The following is a 16649-nucleotide window of genomic DNA, read 5'->3' on the forward strand; positions in this document are numbered from 1 at the left end:
TTGAAAATAAGGAATATTTCAATTTGTGTGAATATTGAATTGAGAGAGAAACGTGAGATTTTCAATTACTATCTTTCTAATTAGATGTAATTGATCAACATTTTAATGTAAGTAACAAATTTTTAGATAATAATTATCAGATATGTTTCAATATCGAAAATAATCGATTCAACAAAATTTTTATAAGTAACATACTCTCACGCATTATTAGCTAATGGTAATGATGTATTAAAAGAATTATGAAAACAATTGAATTAAAATATAATAATAATAATCGAAATAATGAATCAGCCGCTTATAAATATTCATCAAATGAACAAGGAAACATTATTTTGATATTTAAATTTGAATGAAAGTTATAACATTGTGTTTCTGCTAATCATCATTTTCCCAAAATTCAAGAACATCCCGAATGACGTACGAAAATAGATGTATGTAAAAAGAAAAAAATACGCACCAACGATCCACTTTGCAGCAACGATTTATTCTCAGCGAAATGTCGCAAGAACTAAATTGACGGAATCGTTTAAAGGTGCAAGAAAGCCCACCATTCCGGCTCTTCGCGCTTAACCGAAGCATTTCCCGTTTTCTATCTTCGCCTTATTCCTCTCGCGCACCCTCCTACCCTCCCTCCTCCTCCCCCCCATCTTCGTTGCCTCTTTCCTCGCACGGAGACAAAACACTGTCGTCTCGTGTGACGGTGCAAAGAAAACACTAACAAAACACCCCCTGGTTCTCCGAACCCCGTCTAACAAACGAGCCATGACACCCCATCCCTCCGCGCAACCTCTCTTCACCTACCATCCCATAATGGTGTTGGTAGGGCCGCATATGACGTCACACGCGCTCAGAGATACACGTACATGGAGATAGAGCCCGAAGGAAAAGCCGCGGCCCTGGAGGAGAAGTAAATCCATATTTTACACCACCACCACTACCGCCGCGCCGCCACCACCATCGCCGTTCTCATCTCGACCCCACCACTATCACCACTACTACCACCACCACCACCATCATCACCACTACCACCACCGATAGACACTGTTAGGACGCCTTCGCTTGTTTCGCCTTTGCTCTTCGCTCCTACCTCGTCCTATCTTCGCGACGCCTCCACCGTCCACTGCTTACATACATCCCCTTAAAGATCACGCATCGGCCGATGAGGGATAAATCCGACAGCATAAGAGAAGTGTCTTCGACGGACACTCGTCACCGAATCTCTTCTTTTTTTTCTCTCTTGCAGACTAAAAATAATAGACACTACGCACACATGACGGAGAGCGAAGGGATGTAATTTATGGAATTTCATATATGATTTCATTTATTCGAGAAATTTTGTAAACGCGGCCTGGAGGACAGTCGGCAGCATTATGTGTCAAGACCTACGAATAATTGACAATGGGGCGTTTTAATAGCTTTAATAGCAACATGCTTATACATTTCAATATTAAATTGCTTGTCAATTTAATTTGTGATATTACTATTCCAGCTTCAGTTTAGGACTGTGTTTCAAGATCGACAAATAAATTCAAAATCGGCGCACAGTTAGCTTGAATATTGTATAAGTTCACATTCAATATTAAGTATGAAGAACCGAAATGAAATTCATCGGAAATAGTGTTTTTCACTCATGTGCTCATACATTTTAGTATTTTACTCTTTAATATTTTACAACACTGTATAGAACGTTTTGCGTGATTCTTGATTTTAATATGCTTGCGATGCTTCGTCATTTGAAATATTAAACCACGACTTTAAACCATGATAAATTAAAAATTAATATTTGCATAACTAGGCAATCATGAATTAATTTTATTCAGTAGACTGATAATATGAATAAATATTCCATCTTTTAATCACAAAGTTACCAACACAGGAGAATGATATAAATTACATATGATTAATCAGCAATGAAAGTCATTTCTTCGAAACGTCAACGGTATCGTCGAGATGACATCATTCCTTAATCCTTTACACCAACACACCTATTATAGCTGCCGACAGTTAGTTCGCTTTAATCCGCAGTTAAAACAGAACTGGACATTGACCGATCGTTGTCAGACAGGTCAGACATCTGGTTAGCTAAATCTCACGATTCGCTTGGAGCTAGATTAATTATTTGCTTGCCATGTCTCTTGACCACTCGCGATAAATCGCAAACTAAGCCTTCGTGATTCGCTAACAAAGCAAACATATAGTCAACAATGTATATTCAACAATTAAGTATTTCTTATAAAATATATGTATAGGTTTGTATAATCTATACATATACAGGAGGGTGATTCATAAATGTCAATATTTTAGAGGTGAGTGTCCGCATTAAAATAAATAAAAAAACATCACAAAAACATATGTTCCTACATTTCGAGTTATGGATAATTAAAAAATACTTACTTTTTGAAATATTGATATGTATTTATGAATCATCTATATTGTATAACTTATATTATGTATAAGATGATTTTATATATATGTCAATTTGAAACATATGAAGGAATACTAGCAATAGAATTTTTGACTTTTTTTTTTAATAAATATCTCTTATCTAAATAAATTTCTTTATCAATGTGAGGAAGAATAACGAAAAAATTGAATGTAAAATTTGTTAGAGATTTAACAAAATTTTTTAGATAGATTTTAGATAGATTTTCTTTATTTTTTCTAGAAAATATATTAAATACTTACATTGTACAGACATATATTATAAGTAGAGTAACGAGAATTCTGTTTGACGAAAATAGGATTTTCTCACGACATGAGACACAGGCCACACAATAAAATTCTTATGTTGGCTTGCATATTTTAACGCTGTATTTATAAATATATCTTTGATGTGCCATGTTTTTGAAATAGTTTTGGCCGCATGCCAGTAACATCGACTCCGCTTCAGTCCGAAGGAAATAGAGGCGATACATTTTGGAGTTTGCAGTTCGTTAAAACCGTAAAATTGACACGTGGGGGTCGAAGCAATCGGTCGCTGGCAAGGATCAATAATTCGATCTCGATATAAATTCGGTGGGGACAGGGGGATCGTTTCTCATCCGCTGGGGTCGCAAACATACCTCGTGGATGGGGTTGAAACCGATCGCCCTTTTTTTTTCATCGATCACTCCCCCCTCTCCATCCCGATGCATCGCTTGCTACTCGCGTCTCCGGAATCTAATTTCATCGGTACGCCGGCACGTTGAAAGTATTATACCGAGGAAATGTGACGTAACGTCGATATTTCGCGTTTAGCCGTTTCTCGTTTCTGGGGAAACTCGACAGCTTGCGCGATTTTTAGATGGTTCTTAAGAAAGTTGACAAATTACATTTTTCTTAATAATTTATTTTATAAAGACAAAATATTGAGGAAGAGCAAGGTACAAATACGATATTTATAGGCTTTATTAAATAAAAATTCGAAACTTATATAGAATATTGTGTATCGTAGTTACCATTTCGATACTATTTCTCGTGCCGATTACTGCGCGGGATCTCGTTGATTCAGCGATTCCGACAAACCGGTAACAGTTTGGCACTAAAACCGATACTTTTTTCCACGCACGTCCACGGTTCGTGGCGTTTCGAAAGTTTTCATCGAGCTGTCGCGCGGCGTCGCGACGGGAATACCGGGAAAATCGGGGGGTGGAAACGACGTGAATCCGCCGATTCCCGTGCGGCACAATGGCAGCTCGATAAAAATTGGCACGGCTTTATTATGCAACCCGAGTGTTAAGGCTAGGGTCGTCTGATGAGTCGACTCCAAGTTCCTCCTTTGGGAAATACTCATCGCCGCCAACCCCGTCGCGCAACCCTGTGATCTTATGGCGGGAATCTTTCGCACAAAATAGCTGTCGTTTTTTCTTGCGCTTACTTGCCTTTTTCCTCGAACGAATATTGAATGCGCTTATTATTCCACGTGTATTATACTATTATACGGAAAGAAAAAAAAAGATTTTACCAAAATATTAAAAAATTTAGTTAGATATCTAAAAATAATTTTGTTTGACTATTAAAATAATTATGCGAGACACCCAAAATAGTTGTTAAAATGTTAAAATTTTTACTCATTATACTTGAGCATAATTATTTTAATCGGTTCAACAAAGTTATTACATATTCAAAAAAAAAAGTTGAAATATATTGGCAAGAAAATGTAACATGTAATATTTTCTTTGATATTTATTGATTTTAAATTTGAATATGATAATGAAATATATTTCTGTAAAATGTATCTCATTAATCGTAAAAACAATTTATTTGCTAAGAGTACAATTTAACTTGCTATTTAAGTAAGTTATTTCAGTAAAATGAATGTTATTCTATATAAATAAATTTTTAATTATTGTTTTCTCAATGCGAATTTGTAACTAAATTTTTAGATACTTCTGACAAAATCGTTCTGTAGAAAAATAATTGATGCGGATTTTAAATTATATTCACGTGTGTTCAAAAACGATGTTCAACATAAATCAAATATTTATAAGCTCTATATCTATCATTGCAGTTGAACCTTATATATATATATATATATATATATATATATTTATTTATTTATTTATTTATAATCACAATAGTAACTATAACAAAGTAAAAGAGCAAGTAATTAATTAAACAAGATCAGGACTTACCTAATTTTAATTATTAGGCATTGTGTCTACATATATGCGAAATTACACTTGAAATTAATATTTACTCAAATTTGTATATCTGCAAGTGTAGTTCTGTATAGTTAATCATTGCGAGACAGGTAGAAGATTATCTCTTATAAAAGTTGGAAGGAGAAAAAGAAGAAAAATTTTGTGGGAGAGATGAAGAAGACGGGAGAGAAGCAACAAAACATAGATGAAACGTGCATCGCTTACGTTATTTCTCAGTATAATTCTGTTAGCTTATACTCGATTGTGATATTCCATCTTATGCAATCCTTTCCTGCGAAGAAAATATATAAATATTGCAATATATATTTCACAATACATTTTGTTTCTTCAATGTCTTTTTATCTGTACATATCTCCTGCCATATTGTGTTTTATTATTATTTTATTAAGTTTATTTTAGTTACATAACAATATATTAAAGAATAGCACATGATAACAAAAGTTTGTAGTTGAGGTATACAATTGCTCGACACGTTTTGCGAATTAGACACAACGGCATTATAGAGATCGTTTCACGGAAAGTGTCGTCGTGTCGAGACACGTAAGGGGACCATGGTCATCCATAAAATCCGAAGAGTACGAACAACTACCACCCCTTTTCTCATTTCCCCGCGTTATCCCCGAATAAACTCGGCACGAAGCTAATCATATTTTCTAATCCGAAGCTGGAGGGAAAAGAGCAGAACAGAGTCTAGGGAGAAAAAACTCGCGCGTTCCTGGCTATCATATAATTTTTCCGACAAGAAGCACTTACGCCTCTTCGTCCCCTGCTAGCCTATCCACCTTCTCACACGGAAACATGGTTTGCACTGCACGAAGAAGGCGGAAAGCACGGAAGTGGATTTATATCGAGTTTCGTAGGAAATTTCGTAAGTTTCATATAAGAGAATTAATCTCATTCTTACACGATAGAAATAAAAATAATATCTACGATATCAATTAAGTTACGTGCATATTAATCAACGTAACGATTAGCGTATATTTTGTGTTTTGATCAGTGCGGGATGCCACTTCCTTTTTCAATCATTAGTTTCAACCAACTTAATGCGACTAAATCTTAACTATACATTTGGTCAGTTTGTGATTAATTTATGATGATAAAATAATTTTTGAATAATAAGATAAAATATTAATCAACTTAATGATTAACATATTTTTCATGTCTTATTTGTTTTGCTCATATTTTCTTTTCAATTATTAGATTTGATCAAATTTATGAGTTTTAATTATATATTTGGTCTGTAATTTGGTCTGTATTTGTAATTAATTAACATAAGATTGACAAACTTACGCGACTTTTATCTTTTATCTATATATTTTGTTGATTTGTGATTAATTAATATGACTGTTGATAGAATATTTTCAACAGTAAAGAAAGAACAATATATAAAATAATACAAAGAAAAATTAATTGCAAAGAAGACAAGTATTTTCTTTTAAATTGATATACGTGTAAAATGTCTGGAATTGGAATTAAATTTGTAGCAGTTAAGAACTAATGAACAATTAATAGATGTAAATTTAATTTCAGTTGTAAAAATGAAATAAAAATTATTAATAGAAATAATAGACGAAAAAAAAATAATAACGAATAGATGATTAGACTCAAGTATAGAAAAACTTCAGAGATTTTGTGATCTTTAATATATATATATATTTTTTTAAATAAGAAAATAATAAATTTATAAAAATTTATGAATTTATATATATGAGTACAATATTTTACAATGAATTACTAAATGCACAAGCGAACGAGTGTACGAGTGTCGCCATCTGTGATCAAGAACGTCGTATAATTGAGAGTTCTCATTCTATATAACGATTCTCTCTTCTGGATATCTTTTACAATTTCATGTTTGCCTTCATTTATTAACTATTAGATTAATATCTATAAATATGTCTAATAATTATTATGTTATCATTTTGTTATACATGTAGCTACAATCATTATATTTGTGATAAATATTAAATCCAAAAATAAATAAGTAATAAAGAAAAGACTTTTATTTAAAAAAATTTTGTAATCTGGAGAAATCAGATATTAAAAGCATTTTGAATTTGTTTTTTTTTCTTTATCAACTTGAACACTACTGAACATATTTATTTCATTATATTTATTCTATTTAACACGAAAAGTAGCTGTCAAATTTGACAAATTTAACTAATCTAAATTAAAATTGCAGAAACTTAATAGGAAATATAGTCATTTAAGCGGTCGTCTGAGTGGTGAGAATGCGAGCGAATGTTTATAAAAGATCCCGTTAAAGCAGGTTGTGCGTTATCTTCCCTCCGGATCGTGTCGCGAAAAAGTTGGAAGGTCTCCTGCCGGAGACTCTCGCGATAAGGATTATATCGAGCAAAAACTTGCCTTCGAGGAGTCTTCGAAAAATCGGCACCGACGTTCCAACGAGAAAAGTTACACCGTGGTTCGAGGCGTGTAACGAGTGAACTCTCCGCGGGGCGAGGGGACGCACGAGGAGGCGAAACATGTCGGAAAGGGGGTTGGTAGAAATTAAGTCGCTTCCCCAGTCCCGACGTTCCTCGAAACGACACCTCTTCTTTCACCATCTTCCTCTCGCTGCACGCTGGATTCCGGAATAAGCTCGACCATCCCTTCCTCATGCCAACCCTCCTCCGCGCAATCCCTTTGCTCTTCTCGCTTTTACCTTCCCCTCTGCTGTGACTTCGAGCACCTTTCCGCGCGACGGCGCGTGTATGCTTGTGTATGCACACGCGCATATGTATACGTGGAACCCCACCAGAAGGGTAGAGGACCTGCGCGTGAGGGGTAGGTGGTACCAAAATGGCCGAAGCCGCACCCACGATTGATGAAAGTGGGAGCGAATGAGGGGAATGAGAGAGCGGGTGGGAGGATTACACACGGCGGTGCATTTGTGTAGGAAACACGCATGAGTGTAGCTGTATGCGTGCGATACATACGTCTGGAGTTCTCTGTAACTCTCGCCGGAGGGATGGCAGGATACATGGTCCTGGCCATACCTATGCGCTATTCGAAAGGTGTGGCTCGGTACTTGAAGTAATTAAACCCGGTAATTAGAATAATTAATTAATTAATTTACCTACTAATTAAAATTGTGAAAATTGAGAAATACTTAGACCAAGTTTTTTTTCACTTGTTGAGTAAATCTCTTGTTATTTTAAATTGTTATACATTACAATTTAAAAAGATTATCGTCTTTTACGTATTAGGGAATTCTTTAATTAACGCAGCACGATAATTAATATTATAACATTATGAAATATTGTATTTGATAATTGTGACAAAATTAATATTGTTCGTGTTACAGAACTATTAATAGTTTTAGTTACTACAAATAGACATTTAATTAATTAAAATGCAACTCCGTAATTATTATCAAATACAATATTTCTGATGTTCTCGCTAAAGAAATATCTATATAATTTACGTGTCTTTCACAAAATCTCTCTGTAAAAATTCGAAATTAGGATATTAATAGAAATCTATTATTCAACCTAAATTTTATCGCTTCTTTGTCAATTTCATTGCTAATTTGTACAGTTAGGCTTCTCAAATATCTATAGAAAGTCTATTTCTTTTTTTTCTCCTTTCTAATAATCAATTATTAAATTTTTCTAATGATAGCAATTATACAGAAAAGTATATTTACTTTATTGTTAATTATTTAATTAACAATTTCATGAAGTAGGTAATGTTTTATCAACTTTAAATTATATGAAATCAATCATAAAGCAATTAAAAGAATTAACAAAGACTATCAAAAAATACGCACAGTAATCGCTTCAGTGATTGCGCAAAGACCAATATCGCTTTCTTCAAGGTAGAAAAACATGCAGATTCGATCGATGGCGAGGACGAAATTCCAGCGTGTTCTTGGGGGCTTCCTGCGGGAGACAGAGTGTCCTTTTTTGTCGCCCTAAATGTCCACCCTCCTGCTAGCAAAAAAAAGAACACGGGAAACACGCATGGATCTTGATGCGTGTGGGAATACTTGCGCACTTTTATGTGTATATGTGTATATGCGTGTGCGCGTGTTATTTTTTCCGAGGCATTAAGCTTGCTTTCCTAAGGGTAGGGATTCGTCGATAGGGATGAGGTATAGTTTAGGGATTCCACGCGAAACATAGTCAAGGATTTTGCTGTTCTATGTGTCTCTCTCGTTCAGTAATCTTCCAAAATTCTCATATAATTCAATAATATAACTCTGTAGAGTTTAGATTATTAAATTTTTACCAATGAGCTAAATTAAATTTAGCAATATACGGAGTATTGACACACAGCATATTTCTTGATGCTGCATATATAATTTCAACTACTTTAACCTCTGGAGTTTATATTTATTCTTAAAGACGACGTCATTTAATACGTTTTATATACTAAGCGAATTTTTTTCGTGGTGTCAAACGTTTTAGTTCTTCTTAAATTTTTCGTTTATTTTTTTATTCAATTGTTAAGCATCTATATCGAAAATTCATAATTATCGCTAGTCCGCGTTTTAATGTCCATTATGTGAAAAGTTTTTACAATCCACGCAACCTGAATTTCGAAAATAACTGTAAACCCAAAAACATCTACATAACGATTATAAATCTCTTGGTCGTCGCTTCATATCAGCGACTTCGCTATCGTTACATTCCTTCCAAGGCGTGTCCACAATAATGCAACAGAATCGTCCAGGAGAACAGCAGAGGCTTTTTACAATCACAAATGTAACTCGGGTTAACTCAGCAATCCGTTCTTATTGCTCGTGCAGACGACATAGGACGATTCATCGACTGCACCGAGCCGCCATTCGCCAAGGCTCGTTCACCAGCTCAGCCGACTGTACCCGGGGCATCTCACCATGGAAGACAGACTCGATTTCCATTCATTTATTTTCACTGCCATTTCACTGATTGCCAAGCCTCCTCCATCCTTCCTCCCACCTCCTCCCCTCGCGCTCGGCCACTTTGGAGGACGCCTTCGCGATTTCGCCTGGCTCTAAAAATTCCGGCTTCACTTTAATCACCAGAAGTGCAACCTGTTCCTCACCCGGTTTCTCTTGAAAGTCAAGCACCTTATAACCTGTCCCTGAACAGCCTCAAACCCAACCTTTCTGTTTTTTGTGTCGCTTGCGAAGCACACCGTTTGTGAGATGCTTCATTCAGAATCTGCATCGTATCGCGAACGTCTCGTCTTCAAATTTTGCTCTTTCGTTTCATTTGTAATATTAAATTTATTTTATTAAATAAATAAACGCGCTCGACATTATCGGTTGATGCCTTGAGACACCAATATCGTAATGACTAATCCATCGATCCCCGCTGATGTCGATTGCCAGTTATTTCTGAAACAGAAAAAAGGGTCTCGAAAGAGGAACAAGAAAGATCGAATCTCGCGGGTATGGTCGTTCATTAATAACTAGCCAGGATAAAATGTGTTTTTGGCAACGAAAGTCACGTATCCTAAATAAATGGTCGTGGAATGAGAAGGGAAAGAAGGGGAAATGTAAGGGGAGTGGAATCGGGCTCGTGACATTAATGGCAGAAGTGGGACACATAAAGCACAGGAAATCCACGGAAAAAAGGGCAATTTATGAATGCCGGCAAAAAATAATGGTATGATAATGAAACGAATAGCGAGCGTGCACTAACATACTTTTTCGAAACTAGCGATGAAGGGAAAATAGGAAAAGATGAAGAAGGGATAGGGAGAAATAGATAGAGCGAGAAAGAGAAAAACGCAATAAATAGAGAAGAGAAGAGAGAGAGAGAGAGAGAGAGAGAAGTGGAGAAAAAAAGAAAGAGAGAGGAGACACACAACCTTTTTCGCTTCGAGCGAAGAACGTGGGGAGTTGACTTCGGGGGTGGTCGAGCGTGGACTGGAGAATGACGTGTGCGAGAGCGAGAGGGTGGATAAGGCAGAAAGAGAGATAGAGAGAAAGAGAAGAGGAGAGAAGGAGAGGAGAAGAAGCTACGGTAAGGATAAGGGCAAATCCACGCTTATGAGGCGCGCCAAGACAAAAGCCTCCATTCCGAGAGAGCCAATATACGACCGAGCTGCAATTCGATATAAATGCATCTGCGCTACTCCTAACCCCTATGAGCTTCGCGGATTCGGGAAGGCGGAAGGGAGCCAGGATAAGAGAGATAGGGCGGGATGGTCGACCGAGGATTAGAGAGCAGGTCGATGGATGTCTCTGCTTGAGCAGAGGAAAGACCGTCTTATCCGTCCGTTGCGTGGATTAATTAGGAGATCGAGGGTTATTCAGGATCCCATATAAACAATGGCGCCTTTTGGACGGAAACACGAAAAGCCGTTCCGATGGAAACTGGAATAGATAGGATCGTCCTTTGACGATGGAGATTAAAATCTGGGAGTTCCGAGTTTTCACATAGAACATGAAAGAAGGATGAAAGCAACAGCGTTTTATTGGATATGTCTGTAAAAGCTGCTACATTTAAAAACGCGCGAATTCATAGATTCTTTTTATATATTAATAAAAAATGGACCGATAAATACATAACATAAATAAGAGAAAGAATTCTATATTTGGTCAAAGTGACTCTTGATGCTTAATAATATTCATACATGTAAACTTTTAAATATATTTTCAGGTCTATAAAAATTTCCCGCTTATTTTTCTTTCATTTATGAATTTTTTGAATGTTTATATAAGCATCTTATACAAAAATATTTATTATTAAAACTTAACTAGTATTAAATTTTATATATAATAAACGTAACAAAATAAATGTAAGATGTAAAATAAAACAACCATTTCAGAAGTAAATTCTTGGATTTATCTTATAATCTTTTTAATGAAAATATGTGACATCGAACTTTTGAGTTACAAATGAAGAAATTTTTTAGCAATTAAATTTTATTGTTAAATAATAACTTTAGAATACCTCTTAACATTTTTTTCTCTAAAATTTCGGCTATTTTTGTGCACAAAAAACATATTAAGTCATTGTTAAATGAAATTATCCAATGATATATTTTACGTTTATGAAACTAAACTAGATATTTATTATCACAATAACAATCTCTTTAGTTTTGAAATAATATTAAGCAATCGCGAAAGTGTAAAATTATTTAAAAAACAATGTAGTGTTGGTGAATCAAATTTAGATGGTGATCAGTCGCGACATAAATAATCGACGTAAATATCTCCGGAAATTGCACCTACATCCCGCCATAAATCCGCGACGTTCGCTGCGAGGGCGTTCGCACTGGTGAAAAATTCCGGACGATCTCGCGGTGCTTTTCGGTAGAAGAGCCATTTTTGTTTGCCGCTCATTCGACCCGCAGATATAAGCCTTTGAGGCGAAGCCACTGGAAGCTAATCTAATCCTCGAGTGTATAGCTGGCTCAGCGGTGGACACATGCGCGCAGCATGCATATATATACACACGCACACGTGACATATACAGAAGGATGAGAGAAAGACAGAAATGTTTGTGTAATACCTGAAAGTAGCATTCGTATATACGCGTATGTGTGTCACCGGCGTGTGTGCGCAATGAGAGAGGGCGGCGGAAAGAGAAGGCACAAGGGGTCGGGCGAGGGGGTGGCGGAGCCAGCAATGGCGCTCCGCGTGCGGGCGTTTATTATTATGATTATACTTGATATCCCCTGCCCGAAGCAGGGCCAGCCAGCCAGCCAGCCAGCCAGCCAGCCAGCCAGCCAGCCAGCCAGCCAGCCTGCGAAACTTTCCCTCCTTTCCTTTCCGATATTAATATTATTTTTGCCCGGGCGTAGCGGCCGCCATATATCTCGCTCTGGGCATAAAATCCATTCCCCGTTCCAGTCCCCCCTTCTACCCCCTAGACCGCCCCACCCCCTTCCTGTTCAAGGGAAGAGAGACGGAAATCGCGGAGAGAACTACCCTTGTTCGCACATCTCTCTTCATCGTCTCTAGTCCTTCTATTTTATATCTCGTTCTCTCTTTCCCTTTCTCTCTACAAGTCGAGAGCAACTCCGCTGGGTTCTATTATTAATTAATGGCGGACCGGCCATTTTCCTTCTCTGTGCTCAGAGTCCTTTGCCTCCGCCGAGGATACGGCGAGTACCTTCGACTGATTAACGTGTCTGCCGCACGCCTTTCCCCGTAATGGCGAGTCATTGAGATCAGGTGCGCTGGATAATGAAAAGAGGACGTTGATGAACACTAATTCACGGGATGAACACTCGTAAATAAGCTTTTCGTCGTAGCTCCAGCTCGATAACATTACGAAGGACCGTTGAAAATTGAATGCGCGTAGTCTTGAAAATTGGATCGATGAAAATTAAAATAGGAGCCACTTTTTCGACATTTAAATATGACATTTAATACGATATGCGAATATGAACTTACACATTTGATGACTCAGATAGCAAGCTGACGTTATCTATCGTCATTTTGTAATCATTTTGATGTCTTTCATATATCATTCATTTGACATCAAAATAACGATAAATAACGTCAATTTACTTGAAGACTTTTTGAAGTGGTCAAATTAAAGTGCTTTCTTAAAAAATTCCTTACGGATGATGACATCATTTTAATATAACAAGAGAGTGTATAATATTAAAAATCTCTTTTGCAACATTGAGATTTTATTTCCTTACTTGACATTTTCTAGTAAAGCTCACGAACATCGTCCATGTATTCATTGTGCTATAAAACACTTGAGAGGGATGTGATGCGTTTCTTTTTGTTGCGTTTATCCCGATTTTTGAAAGAACATCCCAAGCTGCACAGCTCTCACCGATGCATCAGTCATGCTCGTATAATCGATGAGTTATAGCACGATGCGCCAGTGGGTGTTGCAACGTCAATCTAATGCAACGCATCCACCGGCGAGATTGCGAGGCCGGAACTTGCGAAAAATAATTCGTCAGCATTCGTGGCAACTGAGAGTCACGAGTGTTCGGCGGGACGTATGGGTAGATGATTGTCGTCGACGTAGGACTGGAAGGGGCTGAATGGAAGCAGGATAGAGGAGGAGGAGGAAGAGGCGAAGGAAGCGCGGGTGGTTTCCGAGCTCCGTGTGAGAAATTTTAAACTACGATCACCTCGGGGGTAGCCCCGACGTTAGTACATAGAAGGCGGAAGAAGATCGAAGACGGCGCGCGGCGGGGAGGAAGAGTGCCGGGGGAAAGGGGGACCTGTATGGCTCGAGATCGACCCAGAAGACGCCCATCGCCAGGTCCTACGTGCAGGACATCATAGGACACGGGGGTTGAGAGAATTGCTCATTTGTTCGCCGTAGTGACGGGGCCGGAGGATGCCCTGTAATGTCCTACAGCCTCCTTCTACTCTCCCCCTTCCTCCCATCCTCCCATCTTCATCTCTCCCTTTCTCTCCGCGCTGCCACTCTCCTAGTCCCTCTCCTCCTGTGCTACCGCCACCCCGCTTTAGCCACCCCTCCGACTCTCTTCCGTCGTGGCGGTGTTCGATCGAAATTCAATTTCCACCGACCCACCCCTCTCACCTACCTACCTTAGACCCCCTTTCTCTCCACCTCCTTCTCTACATCTCCTACAAAACCCCCTCCTCACCGGTCGGGAGACCCTCAGCACCCGGGAAAGGAAGCCACCGGCTGCATTCCGCGCGATAAATTACGTGGCTCAATTATTCACAGGAATCTCCAGGCGCCACTGTTTAAGCGACTACCAGCATCGCCTGTCCGCCGCCGGTATCCCGCCAGGCGCGATGTAAACATGAAAACAGGTGATTTTAAGTGGCCGGCATGACGCAGCAGCTACGACCGACGATGGAATCGCAGTCTCGATGCCGGAAAACATGAATTTTAAAATAGCGGGTGAATTTGGTTCAATAATCGCTACTATCCATAATTAGCTAAAATGTGATTGGTATCATCAAATCAAACGTATCAGATTGATAAAATTAAACTAAATAAAATTAAACTTTTCTACTAAGAGGTATATTAAGACATAAGTAAGAGTAATTTTAAATAAAAATAATCTTACTGAACAGCTGAATAAAATATATCATTATGAATGAGGACGGAAATTAAATACTATACGTATTTTATATGTATTTTATACTTTAATATAATATATTTATTCCGTATTCTTATATCTTTCGTCTGCAATATTCGCAATAACTAACAGTTTTATAAAATTTTTATTATAACTCTTAATACACACAGAATTATTATATTTTTTTTATTATTGTTTAAATTTATATATCTCTCTTTATAGAAAGTTTAATAATCCAAGTGTGATTTAAAGATGATATTCTTTTGTTTATACAATAAAATTTATCGAATGTTCATGATTATTTTGTATACTCGAAGATACATAATGAAGAGTATTTTTAGTATTTTACAGTAAAATCGATACTAAAGAATCGGAATAAGTTGCATTTGTTAAATTTGCAATTTTGTTTATGACATCTCTTCCTAGAATTTTCTGATATCGTAGCCATGTTACGTATTCCTATGGCCGGTTGCCTTTCATCAGAATGAAGCAATGGAGAACCAACCCACCATCAAACCAACCCCACCCACGGATCGTACCTATTTAAATAGCTTTTTTCCAAGGGGAACTCGAACGAACCCCACCCCTTCGTCTCTCAGTACCGCGCTAGTTACTGCGAATTCCGAGATCCTTTTCAGAGCCTGAATAATTCAAAGCGAAAATATCGCCATTTTCGCTCTATATTCCATCATAATATTACTAATATTCTTAGAACAAATTAAAAAATTCTTTTAATAATTGAGTCTACATAAACATAAAATACATGTCATCCCTAGTTTGACAAACTCAGAGTAAATTTTATGAAAGTTTTATTAAAGAAAGGTTAACAATTTGTGAGTTATAAATCAGTTGTGAAAACAAAAGCTAACGTTAAATTAATTTAATAATACAAATAAGCAAAACTTAATTATTTGCAAACAAATTTTAATACTTTAACATATCATCTCAGTTTGTGTCTTATAAAAATATATATTTAGTAATAAAAGCTTTAAAATTATAGTAATTATAATAATTTCAATAAAGTTTAACAGAATTTCTTAAGAAAAGATTGACGATAAAATGACCAAAGCATGACTGTCTCTTTCACTAAGCGTTTCTAAGTGTATCTCGTTACGCAGAATTTCACAACGTTATGTCGCTAACGTGCGCCATGAATTTCACATCAGATTCATAAATCCGCAATTTTACCGACTCTATAAAATGGCAAACAGCGTTACTACAACGTTAGATATCATTTAGAAAAATTAGATATTCCAAGTATCTCGTCAAGTCGATTTTCAGTTCAGTTATCTTTTTTATTTTAAAATGGCGAGTTTAATTCGCGATCTAAGTTGAATCGCAGCGACATATAGAAGGGCGCGATATAGGCGCACATACGCGCCTCGAAAAAACGACTAGCGCAAAGGAACGGCAGGGTGGAAGCGGGTGGCAATGGAAGAAGAGAAGGAGGAGGTAGTGGAGGAAGGGGATGGAAACAGACGTCCTTTGCACACAAAAGCAATAACGCTGGGCTGATATTCTACGTGGAGCCAGGCCACGTCGTCTCGGCCATCCGCCTCGCCGTGAGACCTTCTCGCGAGAGCGGCGAGCCTTCTCTCGCCCAGGAGCATATGAGGGTGGCCGCAGAACAAATACATTAATTTCACCCTCTCCCTACCCTCTCCGCCACTCACCGTCTCTCCGTATAAACACACGCCTGGTCTCCGACACGCGCACGAATTCGCCCTCATCTTTCCGTTCTTTTCGTCTCATCCCCTTACCCTCTCTCGCTGTTTCTCTTTCTTACTCTCTCCTCGCTAGAGATACACGTGCGCTCACGCTCGGAGACACGGCGCGCGAATACACACGCACACGCACACACACACACGCACACACACACACGCGCGCACACACACACATATGCACACGCACAGAGACAAGAGCTACCATCACTAGCTATTCGCGCGCGCGAAGCGCCATGCACACACGCGTACGTGTGTGTGTGTGTGTGTGTGTGTGTGTGTGTGTGTGTGTGTGTGTGTGTGTGTGTGCGTGTGT

The 16649-nt window shown here is 37.8% G+C and overlaps 1 protein-coding gene across 1 annotated transcript in view; it reads right to left on the minus strand.

Annotated features, from left to right (window-relative positions):
• Nucleotides 1-934: 934 nt before the first annotated feature.
• LOC105627617 (protein FAM49B) overlaps nt 935-16649 on the minus strand; it is a 55597-nt gene continuing 39882 nt past the window's right edge. Inside the window, exon 6 of the mRNA XM_012208895.1 lies at nt 935-1093. Coding sequence (XP_012064285.1) covers nt 935-1093 — 159 coding nt within the window. The remainder of the gene's footprint in view (nt 1094-16649) is intronic.

Source organism: Atta cephalotes, assembly GCF_000143395.1.
Source record: "Atta cephalotes unplaced genomic scaffold scaffold00009, whole genome shotgun sequence".
Lineage (NCBI taxonomy): Eukaryota > Metazoa > Arthropoda > Insecta > Hymenoptera > Formicidae > Atta > Atta cephalotes.